At 36.0% G+C, this 22619-nt stretch overlaps 1 protein-coding gene across 7 annotated transcripts in view; it reads right to left on the bottom strand.

The window, feature by feature from the left end:
• The window catches only part of DPYD (dihydropyrimidine dehydrogenase), a 352451-nt gene that overhangs the window by 289633 nt on the left and 40199 nt on the right, over positions 1-22619 (bottom strand). For all 7 annotated transcript variants that reach the window (XM_080603522.1, XM_080603523.1, XM_080603524.1 and 4 more), the window contains one exon: positions 7077-7159. In XM_080603522.1, coding sequence (XP_080459648.1) covers positions 7077-7081 — 5 coding nt within the window. In that variant the 5' untranslated portion in view covers positions 7082-7159. The remainder of the gene's footprint in view (positions 1-7076; positions 7160-22619) is intronic.

Genomic DNA, 22619 nt, shown 5'->3' with positions numbered 1-22619 from the left:
CAATTTAGGGGTAAAGTCTTCACTCATCCAGCATGCCCAACTAGAATAAAAAAATAAAAATTGATCACAGAAGCAGGACATACAAGGAGGTACAGTTTTACACTCACTGAAATATATCTAATTCAACTTGAAAAGAGCAAAACCATTTATGCTGTCTAGTTCCTGCTAGTTAAATGGCTCCTGTATTAGAGAAGGAAAATCAGGGATTTCATCTGCATCTACTTGAACAGCAGTATTCTCCCCTCTCCTGTAGTATTAACTAGCCCTTGCCCATGATTTTGGCAGTCAAGGAATTTATCCCTAAAATGGCAAGCTCTCTACTAGCACAATATACCCTAGAATGGCTATATACATATAAACAAGCAACGTGGCTCAGTAGTGGGGTGCCTAAAGTGGTCCAGGGCTTAACTGGCTGCCAACCAACTTTTTCAACAGCAACTCCAATAAAAGAGGTTCTCCTGTAAAGCCTCTGATTCTTTAGAATCGCGAATGGAAATTGTTTCTCCAAAATTTTGTAGCCAAATAGCTAAATGTGCAGTACTGCACAACTTCTTATACAACTAATTTATTGAAAAAAATCCAACACATTAGGATCTTACTATTTAAATTTAATGTTCAGCTGGAATCTACTTGTTTTACTGAAAATCTTTTCCTGCTCTCCCAGATAGCCTCAAGTAAGTAAACAGGATTCAAGTTCAGAAGTCTACAGAGGAAGGGCAGATTAACTTTGATGAAAGTTAAGTATCTTGGGGCACAGTTGCACCTAGTTTAATCTCTGAAACACTCTCATCCCAATATACAAAATATTTCTAGGAAAATGGAGATTTACTCTTATCTCCGGAACTGCAACACATGGTACAGCATAAGTCAAGATTCCTGAGAAGTAGCAAAATAAAATAAAATAAAAAATGTAAGCATAGCTACTAATACTCAGTATACTCAGTAAAACTGAAGTGTTCTAAACACACTATAATCAGAAAAGACAATTATGATCTGGCCATAATGAACGTAACAATGCAAAGACACAAACCACATAATAATGCACTTTTTTGAACAAAGACTATTTTATCCTCGGTCCCAGCTTTGCTTTCTATCCTGAACTCCAAGGAGAATAGCATCAGAGATGCCCATGGCAATACAAAGCCCAGAGACTTCAAAAGGACATGATGTAGACAAGAGAGGAGGGAAGACAGATCACATTTTTAGAGGATTTTGAGAACTTCAATAAATGTCTCAAAAAAAAACAAGAACAAATATTTAAAATAGTATTGGTAAAGGCAAACTGGTTTCTGTCTCTACACAAAACTGATGTTACTGTAGTAGTTTCTTGAGCACATGTGGAATGTGCTATGCCATGTAGGTTGGCTACAGTGGAGATTAAATTCATGACTTACAGACAAAACAGCATGAGCTTCAACAGCTTGAACAAAAACACTGGGCTCCTTTGACAAAGCTGTAACATGCCCAGCTAGTGTGTCCCAGACTGGTTTTTTTTTATGATCTAAAATAGTATAAGGCACCTTCTAATTAAATCATTCACAGCCCTTGAACATAAAAAAAATCAAATATCAATAACCTACAGAAAGCTGTACAAGACCATCAGCAAGCTTCCTCAATTTATCTCCGCACTTTTTTCTTTTTTTTTTCTTGTCAAGATGAACCTATGCCTTTTCCAGTGTACAAGCTTATGAAACTAAAGCTATTCATAAGCCTGATAGTAGCAATCCAGGGCATTTGCCTGATTGTTAATGGTAGCAAAAAAAACAAATCCAAGAAATATTTTAAAATCTTCCATTTAAAAAGTAACAAAGGGGGAACCCATAGAGGGAACTCAAGATTCTCTAATGCAATTTTCTGCTCTAACAGTTTGCAGATGAGTAGCTGTTAGTCACTGAAAGGTACGACACTGCACCCACTGCATGGCATCTTTGGAGTCTTTGTGGTAAGCCATCTGCCACAGTGGTTTTCAAAATCTCTTTCAGTACCAACATCAGACAACATCTCCTGCAGTTTGCTAAAAAGCAAATTTTTGACTGTTATCCAATTTTTTCCTTAAATTATAAAACTAATTGGCTCAAAACCAGAAACAGGCTCCTGTCCACTGAAGCATCAGAAAAGTGTTTGTTTGTTTTTTTTGCTGTTTTTTTTTCCTCCTCTCCCCCACCAAAAAAATATTTTTCAGGAATGGTACAGATAAACACAGCACTGATATATTTACCATACACAGTACAGACCTGAAGCCCTAACAAGCAGGTTATTAGACATTTTGTAGTTTGCACTGCATACTTCTGTCCACAGTTTTTAAAATCTCTTGCTCTAATTCTGCAAACCCACAAACACTTGTGAAGTCATGGAACTTCTTACAGTATAATTTCCTTGGGTTTTGCCCAGCCGTTGAAACTGTTTGTCAAATACATCTGAGTCTAGATCATATTAAAAGCAGCTTGATTATTACTAACCCCAACTTACACAGTTGTCAAGACAACAGAGTGAATATCATTAAAAAAACCTGCTTCTATCAAACTGGAAATCATAGCTGAAGCCTCACTCCCATGTTCACATTATCCAAAACAGTATGCAAATTTGCGAATGCAAAAGAAAATTCCGAATGAAGTTTGGTGCCTTTTTAGACTGATCCAAACAGACCAGTAAACTTTCTCTCTCTCTTTTCCCACTTGGAAATATGAAATATGTTTAAATCTTTCTTTATTAACATGAAGTCTATAGAAAAAATATTCAGCTTTAATTTTCACTTGCAAAGTTTTCACGCAACTCAGCCAATGTTCAGAAGACAGGCTGTAGATGTATTTACCTACAAGACCTATTCATGTATAAAACATCTCACCAGTCTTACTAACTGATTGCTCACATCCATAAGCCACCACATCACTAAGTAAATAACCGCATTGCCAGATTCACAGGAAGTTAACCACCATGGCTTCATTTGCCTGACACCAAGTTCATGAAATCTACGCTAGACATATGCCTAAAGCATATCATTAGTAGAGTGCTCAAAAGCAATGGACCATAATTTCAGATGCAATACTGTATGTGTATAGTTCAGTTCCCCGTCACGAAGGTGTAACCCCTCAGCATGTCTGCAGATGTTGGAACATTGTGAGGAACGGTTGATACTCCAAAGGGTTCTGCTGCTGTTCAGAGGGGCATCAACAGGTTTGGAGAAATAAGCCAAAAGGAATCTCATGAAGTTCAAAGAAAAGGAGATAAATTAAGTCCTGCACCTGTGGAGGAACAACCCCAGGCACCAGCACAGGCAGGGGCCAACCATCTGGCAAGCAGCTTTGCAGAAAAGGCCCTGGGGGTCCCGGAGGACAAGCTGACCACCAGCCAGCAACGTGTCCTCGCAGCAAAGGCCAGCAGTGCCCTGGGCTGCATCAGGCAGAGCATCGCTAGCAGGCCGAGGGAGGTGATCCCTCCCCACGGCCCAGCACGGGTGAGACACCCGGAGCGCTGCGCCCAGAGCCAGGCTCCCCACGACAGGGATGTGGCCTTACCGGAGTGAGTCCTGCAAAGGGCACTGAGGTGAGCAAGGAACTGGGGTGCCTGCCCCATGAGGGCAGGCTGAGAGCACTGGGGGCATTTAGCCTCAAGCAGGGGAGGCTTGGGAGGATCTTATCAGTATGTCTGTACATACTGCAAACAAATGCATTCAGTGGAGAGAAAAAAAAAAAAGAAAAAAAACCTCCCTTCCTGCCAGCTGATATGTGTTGTTTTCTGAAATTTGTCCTTCACCTTGTTAAACCTAGTTTAAATCTTAATTTACATCTTCTTTTCCTCTAAATATATACTAAATGATTGGGTTTGGATTTCCTCCACATTTCTGCTAAAACTTACTTTATGGCAACTGGGGGCAGGGTTTGTTGTTTGTTTTAAGAGTCCTCGGGAGTGCTTTACTGTACATTCCCAGAGGCACAGTTACAGCAACAGTCCGCGTTCTGGGTTAGCCTCCTATGACACCAGGGTCAGCATACAGTCACCTATGCCACATATCTCCATGTAGCAACCAAACCAATCTAAAAGCTCCTATGATTTTCTAGAATGAAGCTTCACTGAGGATCAGGATCCAGATTTTTACAGGGATTAATATATGAAGTACAAATTGAGCCCTGCTTAATAAAAGATTAATGCTCTTACTTATGTAACCTGATATTATAGGTGTATATAGATGCTATAGATGCTATTTTTCTGCCAAGTTATGCTATTTTTCTGCCAACTACATAAAACACCTGATTATATTATAGTATATACTTTCAAGGTATGTAAAGCAATACACTGTCCATTCATAAACCTCTGTTCAAAAAAATAATTTATTTTTATTGTTTACTTAAGCTTTACAGTTACATTAAAATATAATAAATAAACCTTTTAGAGTATATCATCAAAACAAGAATAACATGAAATGAATGCTTTATGATTTTACATGCAAACAGCTATAAACCAAATTCTTACGATAACACTATCTTAGCTTATCTCATTATCTCATTCAAGGTCTAAAATAATATGTAAGGTAGAACTAGAGAAAGTTCATATGCTTTATAATCATTTCAAAACCTTCCAGAAAGTTTATTTTGCACATACACACACAGACACCACATACACACTTTATAGATATAAACAAGAAACATGATTTTCCAGTAATCCTTAATTTGAATATCATTTGGTTTCTGAAGAGCTGGAAAAGAACAAGACCCTTCTTGGTTATTAGTGTTTGTTTATGTGAAGCACAGTGATATTCACAGACTACAAATATACTGAAACCCATATTAAATTGACCATTTTTCTCAAAGAGAAAGTTAAAACGGAAGGTCTAGTTCCAAACAGGAGCACTGGGGAAAAATGCTCATTGTGTCTCTCGTCTGGCAGACCAGTAGTACTACTCTGGGAAATCAGAGAGGATTTGGGCAGACTGCCCACTCAACTTAAGGCTCATCTGAGATCCACATACATCCACTTAGCTATCCAACTAGGATTTTTTGTTTTTGCTTTCATGCCCATATGATTTTAGTGCCTCTGTGCAATGTGCAGACCTCTCCACATGCTTCCCCAACAAAAAGGAGGCAGGTATCGCAATACCAATGCCAGAAAACCTATGTCCTCCCACGCTTGGTCCAACATCCACTATGGTGACGGGAAAACAGTGAACTTTCATCTGTCAAAGACGTATTGCTAGAATTAAATATGCTGCAAATTATCTTGGGATCCAAATAGAAAAATGCAGCTATCAAGGATATGTGGTGACTGTGCAGCAGCTGAACGGAACTGTACAGCCTAAAATAAATGCATTTTTATATGTTTGAAAACACAAACAAACATGCAACTACACACATATACCTCTCTAATCTCTTGCAACTTTTATGTGCTACTCTAGTATTCTGTAAAAACATGGTACAGTGTTAATGTAGTAAGTCAGGTATTTTCTTTACCTCCATAAAAGCATCTAAGAAAAAACCAGAACTGTATAATTACATATATATAACTATATAACATTGCCTGCAATTAAGAGAATTCCAGCACTGCACAGTATCTGTCACACTTAATCAATAACTATTTCTCAGAATGGTTTGTATGCTACCAGAAATGGCCAAGATGCAAATTTATAAGTTTGGAGAGTGCTTTTTATTGTATGCAATGCATAAAATCATAAGAATCTTCTGTACAGCCCTTGTAACAGATACATGACCTTTGAAATGCCAAAGATCCCTTTGCTAGTGAATGTTTATCACCAAATAGCTGTCAGCTTCCAAGTTTTTAAAAGATTAACTGTGCTGAGTCATGTAGCACAAAACGCCGCAAACCATCCATGGAATGTTGTTACAGGAGACCAGCAACTTGAAACCCAGCTTGCTGAAAATACTAAAAGTAGTTTCACACACCAAATGTTCCCTAAATCTTTATTTGAAATCATTTTCTGAATATTTCAGAAAGGAAAGAGTACAATTTGGAGGTAATAAGTAAGGCGTTAAAAGAGGCAGGTTGCATTTCATTGCAAAACATCTTTACAAACAGTTATTCATAGCAGTGTTCATGAGACACGAGCATCGTGAACATAAAGTCATTCAGAGTCACACAAATAAAGTCATTCACACGCATCCATAAATGTAAAGGAATTATGAACACAATCATAGCAAATGGGTGTCATTAGTTTTTCAAATTCTTCTCAATATTTTTGTTGTTTTTATTTTTTACTGTGCAAATGCAAATTTAAGAAGTTACTTTGACATTAGGCAAGTGAAATGAAGTGATGTGTGCATCATTACACCTTACTGTCTTTCAAAACCTTTCAAAGTATAGGTTACTCTAATTTTCTGATACAAAGATAATCCTAAAATTACCATTCTTTCTGAATTTATTTAGCAAGTTATTTTAGAAAACCTGTCTCTAAATCCACCTCCTTTTATCACACCAATCATTCCCTTTATTCGGGCACTATAGCTGGTGAGTTTCTTTGGAGTCCTGTTCCCAGATAATCTACAGCGCAAGTAATGGTGTTAGGAAGAGATTCGTGTACTGACTACTTTTAACCCCACTCCAATAAGCATTACGTGAAGTGATAAGAGGATATTAAGCAAAATATACATCTCTACAATATATGAAATACATGATACATTTTAAAATTCCATTAAGGAAACCAAAATCATGTAAATATGGTGATAAAATCAGAGTACACAGGCCACTACATACATAAAAATCAAATCCAATTTAGAAGCAAACACAGGTTTGTTCAAACAGCATTATACAATTTCTTTAACACTTACAGAATTTAGATGAACAATATTTTCATTCACTCACAGTTTAGTATAAATATAAAGCAAGGCACCCCTTAAGCATTTTAAATAACAAATTAAACATTTACGTTTTTTACTGTGCAGTCAGGCTTAACATTTATGCAGCTTCAAAACCAAAGTACAGCCTCATGGGAAGCCTCTCCACTGACAAATTAATACCTTAGAGAATAGAGCTGAATGGTGGCAATGAACTCATTTGTTCCCCCAATAATGAAGAATGACTCTTTCTTTACCACATCTGTGACTGTTGCTATGGTGACCCAGACTTACCTCATTGCTTCTCGAAGTGCTCCTCGCTCACTAAGAGTCGTGTGCTTGATGTCATCAAAATTATTTTCTAGTTTCTCACAGTTCTGCAACAAATGGAAGAATCCATGTAAGGCTTTTAAACAGTATATTGTGCATGTATTGACATTATTCAGCATCATGCAAACAAAACTGATTTATATTATGTAATCTCACAAATTATGCATTCTGTTTTAATTACACAGGAGTCATTAAAAAGACATTGAGAACTCAGAAACAAAGTAAATATGAATCTTATTATATGGTTGTCATGGAAATCATCTTATAAATGTTCCGTAATGAAATGTACAGAATTTACACTTTTTTCCCTTCCTTCCTTTTTTTTTTTTTAAGGAAAATAAAATTTTCCTTTATCAGTATGCAAGGCAACAAAGCTACTACACACACACAAGAATAAAAACCTAAATGTGTATTTACGATAATAGAAGTTATAAATTCTATCCCAATGAAACAGGCAGTGTTGTTATAACAAACCTAGCTTTATTAGCTCTACAATTTTTAAAACAGAAACTGAAAAGATTAATTGCTTGTGGATATCTCAAGGATTTGATATATTTTCCAGATTAGAGCTCGCCAGTATTTCTAAAAGTAATATGAAGCCAACGATTTTGCAACAATAAATGAAATAAAACTTCCCTATGTTCTGTTACTTATTATTAAATGTGTGACTAGTTCCATTACTCCAGAGTGCCAATGTTTTTCTCCTACTCCCATATAGGCAGTAAAATTGATTCAGCAGATGCTGGGTAATACAGAAATTTATATCTGTCTAAAGTGAGTGTGAAATACCAGCAAACAAGAGTTCTCCAAACACCTGCATCGTCCATAGGACTTTATATTGTCTTGAGGCTCCTCCAACCCACGAGTCTTTGAGGTACCCCTGTTCTTTGCAGCACCTTTCGCCAATACCAAAACTTACCTCTGGGAGGCATCATTTTTCCACATGGGTTGAAAAGAAACACAAGTTGCAACCATAACGGTTACTATTGCTAACAACCATGAAGACACCATTGTCAGGCTCTTTATGCAGTATCTTCAAACAGAATATACGAACTGTTATGTCGCCATATTGCTTTTTAGGTTTTAATATTTGAATTAATTTGCAAGTTGATATCTGAAAGAGTTACAGTAAACGTTACCTATTATTTCTTTTGTGCATTGATTCTTTATTATTATAATTATATTCAATTACCAGCTCTTGTAAGAGCATTATGGGAGAGAAAATATATATTTCTAAATGGCCTAACAAGATATCTTAGCTTGTTCAATTAATGTTATTTTTAAATAAAATCATACATGCTTTAACATAAAGTTTTAATACTTTAACAATACATTGCATTTCTGAGCAGGAAAAACAAACAAACCTACATTTGGAACGCTGCAATCTTCTTTCCCTTATTAAAAAGACAAATGTCTTAAGTTGTAGTAAATCTTATCCCATGACTAATCTAATATTTGGCTTTGTTTTTTATTACAATCAGATGGCCTTTGTATGGCAAAATCCTACTCAAAAACTCAAAGGGATTACACAAGAAAGAAAGGGAGTTCTACAATTAAATACTTCAGTATTCAGATCAGCAATCATTGACTTTCAGCTCCTACCACGTACACAAAAGAAATCCAAACTGACAATACTAATAAATAAAGAATTCCAGATTTATACGTATTAAACCGAAAGCATCTGTGCAAGAACACAATCAAACCTCACATCCTCCTGGAAAACAGACCAAAGGAAACACCATTTGGAATACAGCTCCAAGCACTGTAAGAGGAAAGCCCATTTATTAACAGCCCTGTGCCACCAGCATCTCAGCACAGGTTCAGGAAAATCTGACCATCACGCATTTCTCTTGATGTTGTAGTATAAAGTATGTAGAGAATGACAGAGAATCGAAAGCTCACAAGATATTATCAAACAGAACTAAATCCTCCCTAAACCTACAACAGAAAATAACTGATGGTCTCTAAGTAGAAACGCCTAAAATGAGTAAGTCACCAAATTCTGTTCAGCTGGTATTTATTCTTTGTCTATGTAGACCATACCGTGTTAGTCAGTTGAAGGGCAACAAAGGTGGCTCATTTCTAAAGAAAATGCTGTGATCATGTTGTCTTACACAAAAATTCCCTCTCAACAACAAACCCAATGTGGAAATGAATAGATAATCCAGGACAAACAATATAACACACTTTAAAGACTCAAATAATAGGGGTTATAATAATTCAATTGGCAAGAAGATTAACTTACTTTTACCACTTCTGCCAATTGTTTCTGGACAATATCACGTCTATCTTTCTCAGCTGCTTTAAGCCAAACAGCTCTCATCCAAGGTACAGTAGCTGGAAAGCCATTAGGCAAAAAATGACCAAAAACAGAGGCAGATACAAACACCTAAAGGAAGATAACCTCATAGTACAATATCATCACTTACTGCATACATATTGAACAGGAGAATAAGCAACTATTGATTATACCTACTGCTTTCCAGTTAGAGCTGCAGTAATCCAAAACTTACGTTGGATTCAATCCTCTCAATGAAAAGAGAACAGAAGTCTGAAAGACCAAAATATAAGCATGGCTACAGGTCTATACATGCTACTTCTTCATAGCTCTGAGTATCAGGTTGCACACTACATCTCTAGACCCTCTAAAAGAATATCAGTCTATGAGAAAGGCCACCAATATGCATGAAACTGAGCAAGAGAATACTCTGAAGAATACATCTACAAAGTGATGAAACTTTAGTACAACATCCAGGTTAATATCTATATACATCTTGCACAGGAAAGCGTGTTTTGGTCCATAATACTTTGCAGATTTAAGTATAATGAGCAATTAAACTCCCAGGTGTGTTTCTTCCCCCCCCCCCCCCTTTTTTTTTTTAGCAGCAGCTCAAGTAGAAAAATCAAAACACTAACAATGGTTTTGGAGTCTTACTGCCAAGTGATTTTCTGAAGTGATTTTCTGATTTTCTGTGGGTACAGATAGCGTCTAGAAACTCTGTGGTTGAATAATTATATATTACTCCATATGCTATTGATGTTGGCAGATCTATAGTGCTGTATGACACTAAACTAAATATCACCTTTGAGAAGGTTCAGGATGAAAAATAAGTAGGCAGAGATATGATTAGGGACATGGTCATCATAAGTCAAACTATCAATGCATGTCAAAAAGCCACAAAAAATAAATCCTGTGTTTCTTCTTAAAGAATAAATACTTAAGGTTTTTAAATGAAGCAAAAAAGTCAAGGGAACTGTTTGGATATATAAATGAATGGCTTATTTATCGTATGAGATCTTAAATAAAATTATGTGATAACTAGTTAAAAAGGACAATGTACCCTAGATATCCATAGTATCTGTGGCATTACACACAGCATACTGGTGAGGCATGCAATCAGAAATAAGAAAGATGAATTGATGAAGGATGAATATATGAAGATGAGGAAGAAGGAAAATTAATGAACAAAGCTTCTATAACAAAAAAAAAATATATATATATATATATGACTTGGTAGTTAGCAACTACCAAGTTCAAAAGACTTTTACACTTTGATACTAGCTGTAGTAACACATTATCTCTAGTTCACATAACTAGAAAATATAAACAGAGAGTCACTCTAGTTTTAAATAAAATTCTAGGATTCTGGAAAAAGCAAAGTCACATTTTTTTTAAAACAAGTCTTGTCAGCTTAGCTTTCTTGTATATGTTTCTGTCTTGGATTTAAAAGCCCTCTTTGCTTGACTTAGTCATTAGAAAAACAATTCTTGATTTGGTCTAGAGGGTCAAATGCAACACTCAGAAAGCAAAACTGGTCTACCACCTGGTATCACCACTGAGGATCTCCTTAAGTCACAAAAGCATCACTATCTGCTCTGCTGTGACAGGCCTAAGATAGTTTTGAGAACACCAAAACCCAAATTTGCCCATTCTGCAATACAGTACTGATAAAAGTGGTCCTATTTCCATCAAAATCAACTGTAAGTCTTCCATCCAGTCAAATAAGAGTGGGATCACATTAAGCCACATTCCACTCTATCCTGAAATACTTCACTTAAGACTTTCAAAAGCGTTAGTATTACAGATAATGTCTTGCACACATTTCTAGATAGTTGAGGAATAAAATCTTTTGATCTGACAACAGTGTAAGACCTATTGTAAGGCAGCCTGTGACACTGAAGTTGAGTAGATCTCTTACCCTAGTTGTTATGCTGCCAAATCAGAAGCCTTACCTAAAATATCCTCTTCCTCTCTCTCCCCCATGAAAAAAGTTTGTAGGTAAGTAGGATTGCTGAATTCTTAAAATTCATTGCTTCCACATGAATTTAGGAAATTTTCTTAGGAAGCTTATTTTTTTTCCAAACATTTATTAAAAAAACTTACATTTTTACTGTAAAATGACCTCTGTATAAAAATCATAATGAACATATAACATTTAAAAGCTAGAATCACTCTCACCTGTTAAGCTTATGTCAACTATTGGTGCTAATGCTAAACCAAAATTTTTATCCCATTTTTCTTTATAATCCATGAAAATGGTTCCTACAGAGTACAGTGTCTTAATTTTCTACTGTTTTTGCAGCCAAATTTTAAAATGTGTATGCTAAATGTACTTGTACCTAGATTTTGGAGTGCTGGTCCAAATTCTGAAGGACATAGCCATCTCCATGTTTCAGTTTGCGACCTACCTCCTCAGAGGTAGCTATGACAGATTTCCAAAAAATAAAAATAATCCCCTCACACACCACACAGCTGGACACATCAGCTTGCTCTTCTGAAAATATTGTCCGTACTGTAGAACAGACACCTTTTTTAAAAAGTTGTAATAAAAAAGCTGACTTCTTTTAGGTCATAAAAAGGTCCATGTGTAAAAAGTGTAGAGTGATTATTTCCATATTGACCTTATCGATAAATAAAGTGTTAGCACCAATAAACACTTGCTATTCTGGAAATCTGATACATTTCATCAGTAGAAAACTTTAGAAACAACTATCTTGTGTTTTATAAACCTAAAGCAACATTATAATAGTAATCTAAACTGTAATATATTGCTGCAAGGATAATTATTAAGGGAAAACACAGCTGACATTTTCTGATTTATGCACACAATCAGAGATGGAGTCCAAGGACTGTGACATAATTATCTTCATGCTAACAATTTTTGTAAATCTCTTGACAGAATTTTAGCTAATTTTAAAATGCCTTCTGAAGATTAGCACTTAAAACTGTTGGGGAAAATAGCACAATTTATTAGCAAGGGTATAATTGTAAACCTTCCAAATACTCATTGTGAATATCATTTAGACAGTAACTCCTGCTCTGGCAGCTGGTATATAAGACTCCTGTTTATGGAGTCTTGAAACAACAGATAGAGTATAATCTAATTAAACAGGATTACATGCAAAAGAAAAATTATTAAAAACAGACTAATAGACAATTGCTATGAATTTGCAATAGTACTTCTACTTCTTTTGATGTGAACTTATGTAACATTGCGCTTTATTACAATAAAACCTAAATACTCTTAGCAGACCTCTCTTGATCTGGAACAGACTGTCTTTCTCCACTGAAACAACACAAAAAGCTAAATTGTTCCATTGATCTTCTCTTGCAGACTTAAGCACCCATCTGCTATAGGGTAAAATGACTTATGTATTGCATTTATTATAATGTCGGTGCTTAAATTAAAGTTATTCAGTAGTCAATAGCTGTATTTCATATAGGAAGCCCCCTTAAACTATCTTCATATTGAGCAACTAAACAAAACAGATGCCATTTGCCAAAGAGTTAACAGCATTTGTTTTATCTACAGAGCGTTGTTGAAAAATTAAACAAGAAAGAAAAAGGATTGTTTGATCCTATCTGCAAGATATTACAATCTAAACAATATCCACCTACTAAATTCCTCCTTTCCATTTGCTGTGACTCATTCTCAAGGGGTTCTCATTCTAAACAGAGGGAAAAGCAGCTTAAAACTGGTACCTGACCAGCTGTTCACAAATGAAAAATATGTATTTTTAAAACATGCATATATTCTTAATATCTGCAGAAACTATATTGAGCCCTCAGGTATTTACATAACATTTGACAGCATGTCATTCATAATACATGAACATTTGTTGTAACAATTTTTTCATTATGTGATAGTCACATTGGCCAGACAGGCTCTTTGAGAAATGCAGATATCAATACACCAAAAATAGCAGACTTCCAACAGAAAACCAGTTCTAAGTATTAGTAATCAAACAAAAATCAATAGAGAAATATATTAAGTAGAACCGTGGGTGGCTGTAATCAATGCCTCATTAGCATAAGCATGTTATTTCTTTTCAGTTCATCTAGAGGAAAATTATTTTTAAGGCACTAAAAATAGCGTGCATGCAAACTCACACATAACACTTTTTCCCCACAAACAAGAATGTATTGGTAAGACAGGATTCATACTGGGAAACTCCAATGCACGAGGTATTTTCTGAAACTCTGTACGCTTTTTGTTACCAATTACCAGAAATATTGCCCATGTAACTGGGAATTCTGAAGTGGAAGCAGACAGTTTTAGAATTTGTATAGTTCTCTCAGTTTATAAAGTGATGCAGATAATCCTCAAAGACAGGTAATTATATAAAAGTTAATTACTTGTTAAACATACATAACACTTTAGTTTGCAATTTTACCGGGACTGTGAAAGTTCTTCCGATATGAGTTGGCATTCTGCTAACTTCCCTTTCATGCTGTTTCACGCACAAATTTCAAGTGGCAAATTTATAACAGCCTTCATGTTCACACAAGGGTATGGAATCTTGCTTGCATCCAACCTGCTGTTGTCAGAGCAGATGTAGACACCACGTGTTTTGGCAATGGGTAACACATCAGATAGTAGTGATACGGGGAAGATGAGAAAAGACATTCTGAAAGGACCAAGCATACCACACACAAAGAATAACAGACCAAAGAACTCAGAAAAAGAATAAAAAGCTAACAATATGCAAGACAGAGGCACAGCTGGAAATAATAAAAGGAGAGAATGCAGGTGATACCACTAAACAGGACATTTTATAACGCTCCTCCCCTTATGATTCATCTTTAAAAGGCAGAAAACTTTGAGAACAAGAAAGAAAACCCTTGCCTCTCCCACTTTTTTCCTCCTCTTCCTAGAACAAATATTAAATCTGATCAATAGAGCAATGGGAAGACTTAGCAATAAGCTTCCAGCAATAAGGTCCCTCTGCATCCAAAGGACACTCTTAAGAGTGCTTCCCTGTGTGGTACTGGGCTCTGTAGCAGAGAGCAATACACATCATCTCTTAGAATATGATAAGAACTTCATCTAGACACTTTATTTTTTAATGAGGCTGCTGTCCTGCCTTTTTCACACTGGAAGGTCTGAGCACCACATGAGGGCCTTCACAGTTGTTGTTCAAGATACTATCTGGGACCCATTCTTGACGGTTGAATCCTCAAGCTCTCTAAGGCTCAGAGCATGAATTTACAATACGATTCTTTCAGGGCATGCAGTCTAAGTAAAGAGACACAGTCTCTTTACACACAGTCTAACGTAATTTCTAAATACCTTATTTTCAATTGACAGTGAAAATAGAACTGAAAAAAGGTTTATTAAGAAAACAAATATCCCAAATGCTATGCTCCTTCCCAGTACTTTCCTGTACCTCAGCCTAGCTTTTCTCTTGGGATTCTTCACTCTGCTTAAGCAAATATTGTTCCCCTGACTCACTGAGATTAAATAAAATGAGAGTATGTAAGTAAAGACCAGAATCACATTGAGAATTAACATTTACAGAGCTCATAACATGGAAAAAAAAGAAGAATGTTTAAAATGTGGGTAGAACTCCACTCCTAAGGAACAGATTGTGTTCTTGACCTTCAACAAAGAGCATAAAGAAAAAACACATACCCAGAAGCCCACAGTTTTGTGGTTTTTGGTGTTTTGTTTTTTTTTTAGAAACTGAATGACCAAGAACTTAAGGAATTAATCCAATATGTTTGAGACTACTTACAGGATCCCTCTTATTCTTCATCCATAGCTACAGAATTATTGAATATAAAAGCTTTTCAAAAAATAAGGTTAAAAAGATTTTAAACAGCATCATGAAGTGATAGAGTCCAGCCCTATGTAAGGAAATAAAAGCAATGCACATGTTAGCAGGCTTGCTTCCTCAGCCCAAGATCCCTTTTCATCTCTTACAAGATGAGAACAACAGTATTTTGCAAAGGTTCCTCTATAAAACATTTTATTTTGAGTTTCTGTGCTCATCATGCACTACAGTTCCCTGCAGTTACCTCAATACTCGACAAATTAACATGACAACTTTCAAAACCACTCATGCAGAGGCCTATCTGCATAAGCTATTTGTCATGATTTGCATAACCTCTTTCCTAAATAAGCAAACTGAATAGGCAAGGTCCTACCAAGGGCCACCTCTCCTAATCTTATAGATCTTATCGACAGTTACAGAAACAAAAAAACCTGTAACAATTAGACAAGAAAATATTAAGATCCTATCCTCTGATTTTGTGTAGCACCAAGAAAGTAGAGTATATACACTTCTATTCTGGATTACTGTATTATCTAGAAATCAGCATTACAGCATTAAAAATTACTTTGATAGCAGTGAAACAAGTTTCCTCATGTGACGGTTGATGGTACTTACCACAGGCAAAGCCAAATATAAAATTGAGACTAGATTTCCCCAGAGAAATAAATGGAAATATTAAGTTTACTTGAGTACCATCTACCAGACTCAAAGGCATAAGAATTAGGAAAACGGCTGCAGCCAGCACAGCATAACCCTTGTAGCAAGACCCTGGTGTGGTTGCCTTACATGCTGGCATTTTATATCAGATTTTTCCATCACTATCATTCCTCATGAGAAACTGAAGAACAATTTGACTTGTAGTAATCTGAAGCTTATTTGTACACTGTGTTATAAACACCAACAAAAGGCTACCTCAGCTCTTGTGTTTTCAACTACACATTGACTCCAAACTAACTGTGGATGACAGCAGGATACGTCATGAGAGGACACATGAGCTGACAATGCATGCATCTCTGAAAAAAAGATAGGTGACAATCTCTTCTATCTCCATTTTATTTGAGATTCAAAAGACAGAACTGACATATTCAGGAAAACAAGGGATTGAAATAAATTTTGTATTAAATACAATCTAAAATACTAAGTCAGAGGAAAAACTGCCTTTTTTTTTCCTTCAAATTTCCCTAAAAATAGTTATAGGATTAATACATTTGTATGCATTCTTTACTGTCCTCATCACTGACTGGTATCTAAGGTCTTACTGTAACACTACAGGCTACATGTAGAGTAAGACAATGGTCTCCGTAATTTATATGAAGTCAAAGGAAAGCAATAGAAGCATCACTACCACACTCATGAAGCTGAAATTCATATACAAGTATGAAAAAAGAACCAACAAATTGTTTTTCTGGGAACCAAAACTCTTTAACAGTCAACACAATTACATATTTTTAAATATGCATCAAACTAATTTAATTTTTAGTCAAAATGAAAGCTTACACTCATTGCTAAAATGACAGCAAGATAAGTCTGGGAAAAAGAAAAAAACACAGAACGGGACAGTATAAACACTGTTGCTGTAATATTTTTTTTTCACCTCTCAGAAGTTAGGCAGAAAATCAGAGGTATAGGGCTATTACACTAGCTGCAGATCTTATAAAGTCATCACCATCTGTTCTGTCATCTATTTACAGATACACAGACATGATCAAAAACTAAGTAAAAATTTCTCAAATAAGCATAATTTTCTTCAAATAAGATACCATGCATCTTTAATAAACTTGAGACTCTCCCGATTCAAACAAAAGAATAAACTGTATCTGTTTCTTTTCTGTAGGAAGTGACATGAATGAGAACTCTCCCATACACAGAAGCACACAGTTTATACACAGCTACATCCATCAACAGGGCATTGAAAAGTGCTTTTTATAGTCAACATTAGAAAGAGTATTAGGAGAATGCTTCTGTAATGCTGCTTATTTGCATATCACTTGAAAACATCCAGGATAAATATATATCCTCAGGTCTCAGTTCCATTTAATATCTCAGAGCATCCAACACCTAAGTATTACACTCTGCTCTCTTCTAGTTCTGTGCTCCATTTACAGTCTTATTTGTAAGGTTTTTATCCCTTTAGAAGATTTTGTGTCACCACCTGAATAGCTTTCATCTCCAAAAGCTTCTGGCCTGCGTTTAGACACCTCAGACTGCTGTATTCCCCTTCCTGTCAGTCTTAAAAATTGTTGTGTTCAAGATGAGGTGAGCAATACCAAGCATGCCATGAAGCACTAGACAAGACCCTCCTCAGCAATTCTCAAGGAAGCAAGGACATCTGATGCCAAAATTCTAAAGGAAGCCTGGAGCAAAGCTCCTCGGTACAAGTGCTCTTTGGAGGACTCTGGTTCAGGTCCCACAAATAACACTCCCCATGACAAAATAAAATGGAACAGCTGGGTGAAGTAGCACAGTTCTTGAGCTAATAAATTGGCTTTCTTAGCAGGGCTAGCTCTGTCATAGCATTTTCCTCACATGGCTATACTACTTTCAAGTCTAGAAGTGGGTCCAACTATTGCAAGTAAAGGGATTTTAGTTCCCAGAACACCGCACAGGACAGATTTGCCGCTGCTTATGTGTTTAACTTGGAGAACATGAACAACCCACTCTCTCCCTGCAGCCAGAGCTTAACCTGGTACCCTCAGTGCAATCATCTACATTTTACAATAAAGAGCACTAAACTAGTTTTGAAAGTGCTATTTTCAAACTTACACCAATCAGTATTTTCTAAATAGCACTGGAAGTCTTATTATAAAGTATTTTTCCTTTCTACAAAACATATTGGACTCAGTCCCCCGCTCCTGAGCATCACTACCACTTTTGCATTTGTGCAAGTACAGCTGTAGGACAGAACAGGGTAGTTGCAAAGCAAATAGAAACAAAAAATCATTATCCTTTCAACACACAATCACCAATTTTTTTTCTTCTTGAAGTCATCTTTACCTCTAATTTTTAATTCTTATGCAGCAGTTTCCTCATTTCCCTTGTGTATGAACTGTTTGAGCTTTCAATTTTTAATTTTTCTTCAGTAGTACCCTTTCTTCCTTTTTTTTTCTTCATTACTTGGATTTTTCCTCTCCTCTACTGTTCTGTTTCCCCTTATTTGTTTACTTTTTTCCCTGGTCCTCACTAATTATTTCATGTCTCAGTCTGTTTCATTGTGTCATGGCTTTTCCTTTCCCATTTTTTAATAATGCATTCCTTTATTCTGCTCTTGCGGCTCTCTGATTTCTGTGTGCTTGCTTAACTATTACCCAAATGGCTCCAAGCAGGACACACTCAAACTGACGAATAAATAAATTAAAAGAAAAATACTATCTGTGGTGGTGCACTGTTGCCTAGCAACACTCTGCACCTCTCCACAGCTTTTCTAGAGCCCTGGTGGCAACGGAGTTTTTCGGACTTATTGCTACAAATATATGCAAGATCCTTCTCCTACTGTTTGTCCATTCAGTAGCAAATAAATGCAGAAAAAAATATAAATGAGAAAGAAAAACTCCAGAGGAAGAACCAACAATAGCACTTGTGCTTCCACAGCACAAGGAGCTGCAGCGGAGTGCGATGGGTGCTGCCTCCTGCCTTCTCACACACTATGCAAAATGCGAGCAGCTTACATGTTACTACTGACCAGTAACACTACTACTGTGCCAGTATTTGACAAATAGAATGTGAATATTTCTTACACAAATAACATCTGTGACAAATTCACCTAACTCTTGGACTGTTACTGGGAATGCTTTAGTTGCTAAGACTCTCTGACTTCTTACAGCCTTGCAAAGTTGCTGCTGAAAGCTTTTCACCTAAGAAAAGACAGTAAGTAGCCTCCAGCTTGTATAGGTTGGGAGAAGTGGTCCAAGCATTATAAAATCTGAAAATACAGTGGAATTATTAAAGAAATGAAGTTTGTTCCTAGAGCTTACAGGAGGAATTGTAAAAGGCATTCAACTTCAAATGTGATAGATGTGAAAGCTAAGTTTTTTGTTTGTTTGTTTGTTTTGTTTTTTAAGTTTATGGCATTCAGTCTTCAAAAGGTAGAATCAAATGCTCATTAAGACCATACTTTAAAAAATATTGATGATTCACCATCAGCTACACCAAGTTTCAAATGGATAGATATGAAGTCATCTTCCCTGACACTCCTGTTTATTCCACAGTATGGAAAACTCTTTCCAACAGCCAATGGCAACTTAGAAAGAAAAGAGTCTTTCCAATTTCAGGATGGAAATAATCTTTTTCCCGGGGACTAAAATTTTAAGGATATTAGGACTCCTGGAAGGGGAGTCTAGAAATAAGAAATGTTAAAGCAGAAGATAAATGCATAATTTAGCTGAGCCACTTGTGATGAAGAATGGAGAAAATGTTCATTTTACATATATGTTTCTGAAATGCATCAAAACTGGTGTTATTACTTGGGAATTTCTGATATGGCCCAATCAGCCTTAAAGCAGTTTGATGCCTGCACAGCAGAGTATTGGTGGCATCAGAACACACGCTTTCGCAAGACATTTAACAGCATCAGTCTGCATCACTCAGCTATAAATTGTTAAATAGTAAGGAGAAACCACAAGTGACTCACATAGGTAAGGCTAGGACAAACTAATATTCAGGTAACGATCCCTGTTTATTAATCTTATTCCTACAGTAGTGTTTGTGGGAATTAAAGGCTGAAGTAAGGGTACATACAGCTGGTTGGAGAACACAGGAAATCTTGGTGATGTAGGCCACCATAAAGCAAACATGGGCACTGTGAAGTCAAGCACATAAATTCAAAAATGTCTTTAAAAGAATATTCTTTCAAAACTTGATTTGGCCCCTTTGCACATATGCATTAAAGCGCTGGTTTAAATGATATGACCATATGCTATTTTACACAGAATTGCTGTCCAACTCAGAACGGAGAGTGTTCACCTACTCAACAGCCTTGCAACTTCTGTGCTTAGTGTGTAGTCTTTTTGTGCTCGGTGTGCACATTATTTACTTATTTACTGCACACTATTCAAAACCATACTTGAAGGCAGAACTATTTTTTCCATGAACATTTCAATGGCGCTCATCACTTTGGTATCTGAAGTGATTTAAAAGCAATTTATTCTCCTATATACCACAGATATCCCCTTTTAACAGATAACAATCGGCAGAGAAAGACTATCCAATAACTGTGAGCATGCTATGTCAGACACCTATGGTCCAAAATGTGAAAACATATAAGTGACTGGAAGTGACAACTTGAATGATCAGATTTGCTCTCTTGCTTTCACATTCAGTTATGTCATGTAATCTTCAGTACATGCAGTGAGGTGTTTTGTCCCCACTACTGCTACTGAAAGGCCCTGGCACGGTGTTTCACTGCTCTGATCATTAGCAACCTATTCTCTTCCAGACTTTATTTACTGACAGCTAAACAGTATCTTTGCATCATTATGCTAATGTTGCCAAATTATTAACAATTTCATAGTTCCTTGAGAACAACAGTATACATTTTTATTCTGCTAGACTATCCACACTCTTCTAATTCTCCTCTAATCTCATCTCAAAAAATAGGACTTCCAATCCCTTGATAACTTTAACAGTTGATACGGATGACTGAGAATGAAAATGCACTTTCTCTGCCTATCTCTACCAGAAGCAGTGGATCTGATTACCCTGACACTGCACTTGACTTTTTCATGTTCTTATCCAGTTGATGGAACAACCACCCTATAATCAGCTGGTATTTCTAAATCACCTTCTCTCTTAATTTCAACCATTAAGCTTCTAGTCGTTCTTATCCTGAAGCCCTTGGCTGTACAGTCTCCTAAATGCACTATTAAATTTATTCGTATCTTTTTATTATTATTATTCTAAACTTCAGTGTCATATAGTTCTTTTTCTATGATGTTCTAGTTCCTTCTGTATTGACATTGTCTGTCAACTTTCATGTCACATGCTCCTAATATTTATGTCAAGCTCATTAATGAAAATATTAAATGGTATGAAGCTGAAGACTGATCCTTCAACAAGCTCTGCGAAAAGCCCAGAAGCAACTTTTTCAGCACTACTCTCTACAATTCCCTTAAGCCAGTTCCTTATCTATGTTACTATTCTAATCCAAGCAGACAACACTTCATTATTAACTGGCAAAAAATAAAAAATCCTGTCAGTGTGTCATGATCTATCCCTAACAATAAAGCCCAATATATCTCGTTCCATCTTATATTTAATTTAATGAATTTAATAAATCTTTGCTTTAAAACTTGTTTTTGAAGTTTTGCACATTCCTGATACAAGACAAATTTGGGTTACACTTGCCCATCAGTTCTCCATCTTTTAAAATATAGAACTTCGTTGGCTATTCTTTAATCCAGTGCTATAACATATAGCTTGATTTATTTAACAGTCTTACTCTTAGGCCTGTAATTTCACTTTTTTTTTTTTTTCTGTGATCCTTTTTCCTTTTATGGACATTTTTCTGTCCCCTTCACTTCAATGATGAAACTTTCCAAGTTTTTCTCTGTCCTGTCTGGGGTACTTTCAATTTCTGAACTTGTTTGCCCATTGGCCACCTCTCCCATTATATTGAAACTAGGACAAAAATTTACAAAGATTTTAGACAACACCTACAATGTATAATCCTATCTTCACACTGTTTTTCCTTTTTCTTTTATTTCTTTTAATTAACATAGCTTTAGAACCTTTTACTATGTTTTATACTGCTGAATAACCTTCTACTATTTGTTTTAATTTCCTTGGCCAGGTGTAACTCTACTTCTGAAAGTTCTCATTTTTTCCTCTGTATTTCCTGCTTTACCCATTTTTCTCCTCTACTTATTCTCATATTCTTAATAAACTTTTTGAAGCTGTTTTCCAGATTAGTTTGAAACTCTTCTTTACAAGTTGGGATGCAGATTCTAAATAACTTTCACATAGTTGAATTAATAACAACCTTCTCATAATTCATGCCTTTGAGCAGATTAGTTCAGTTCAAAGATCTGAAGTTACCTTCTCTGTCTAATAAAATAAAATAAAAATTAAAAAAGGTTTATTCTTCTACAGGATTTACATTCAATTAACTCAATAAGCTTGACTAACATTATGCTCTGTGATTATCTACTCTATTACCCTCTTCATGTCTAAAGTCTTTCAGCTTGATACCTGAATTAGTAAAAATTGAGGCTATTTTAAATCAGAAGAGCTAAAGTCAAATTTTAGGACTATTACTAACAAAGTTTGCCAGTTACCACATCAAAGAATGCCTGCACCTTACCGTTATTAGGATTTATGTTATTCCAGGCTGTATATAGAAAGTCAGTGTCTTACGATGACTTACCTCTCTGATACCATTAAGCTTAGAAAGCTGTGAAGGTAACAGAATGAGGACAGTGGACTTCAGAAAATATGATTTCAATGGACTCATGAATCAGC

This window comes from Anser brachyrhynchus (genome assembly GCF_964034855.1).
Source record: "Anser brachyrhynchus genome assembly, chromosome: 8".
Taxonomy (NCBI): Eukaryota; Metazoa; Chordata; class Aves; order Anseriformes; family Anatidae; genus Anser; species Anser brachyrhynchus.
The sequence above is the reverse complement of the archived record's forward strand: the minus strand, read 5'-3'. Positions and strand labels throughout refer to the sequence as shown.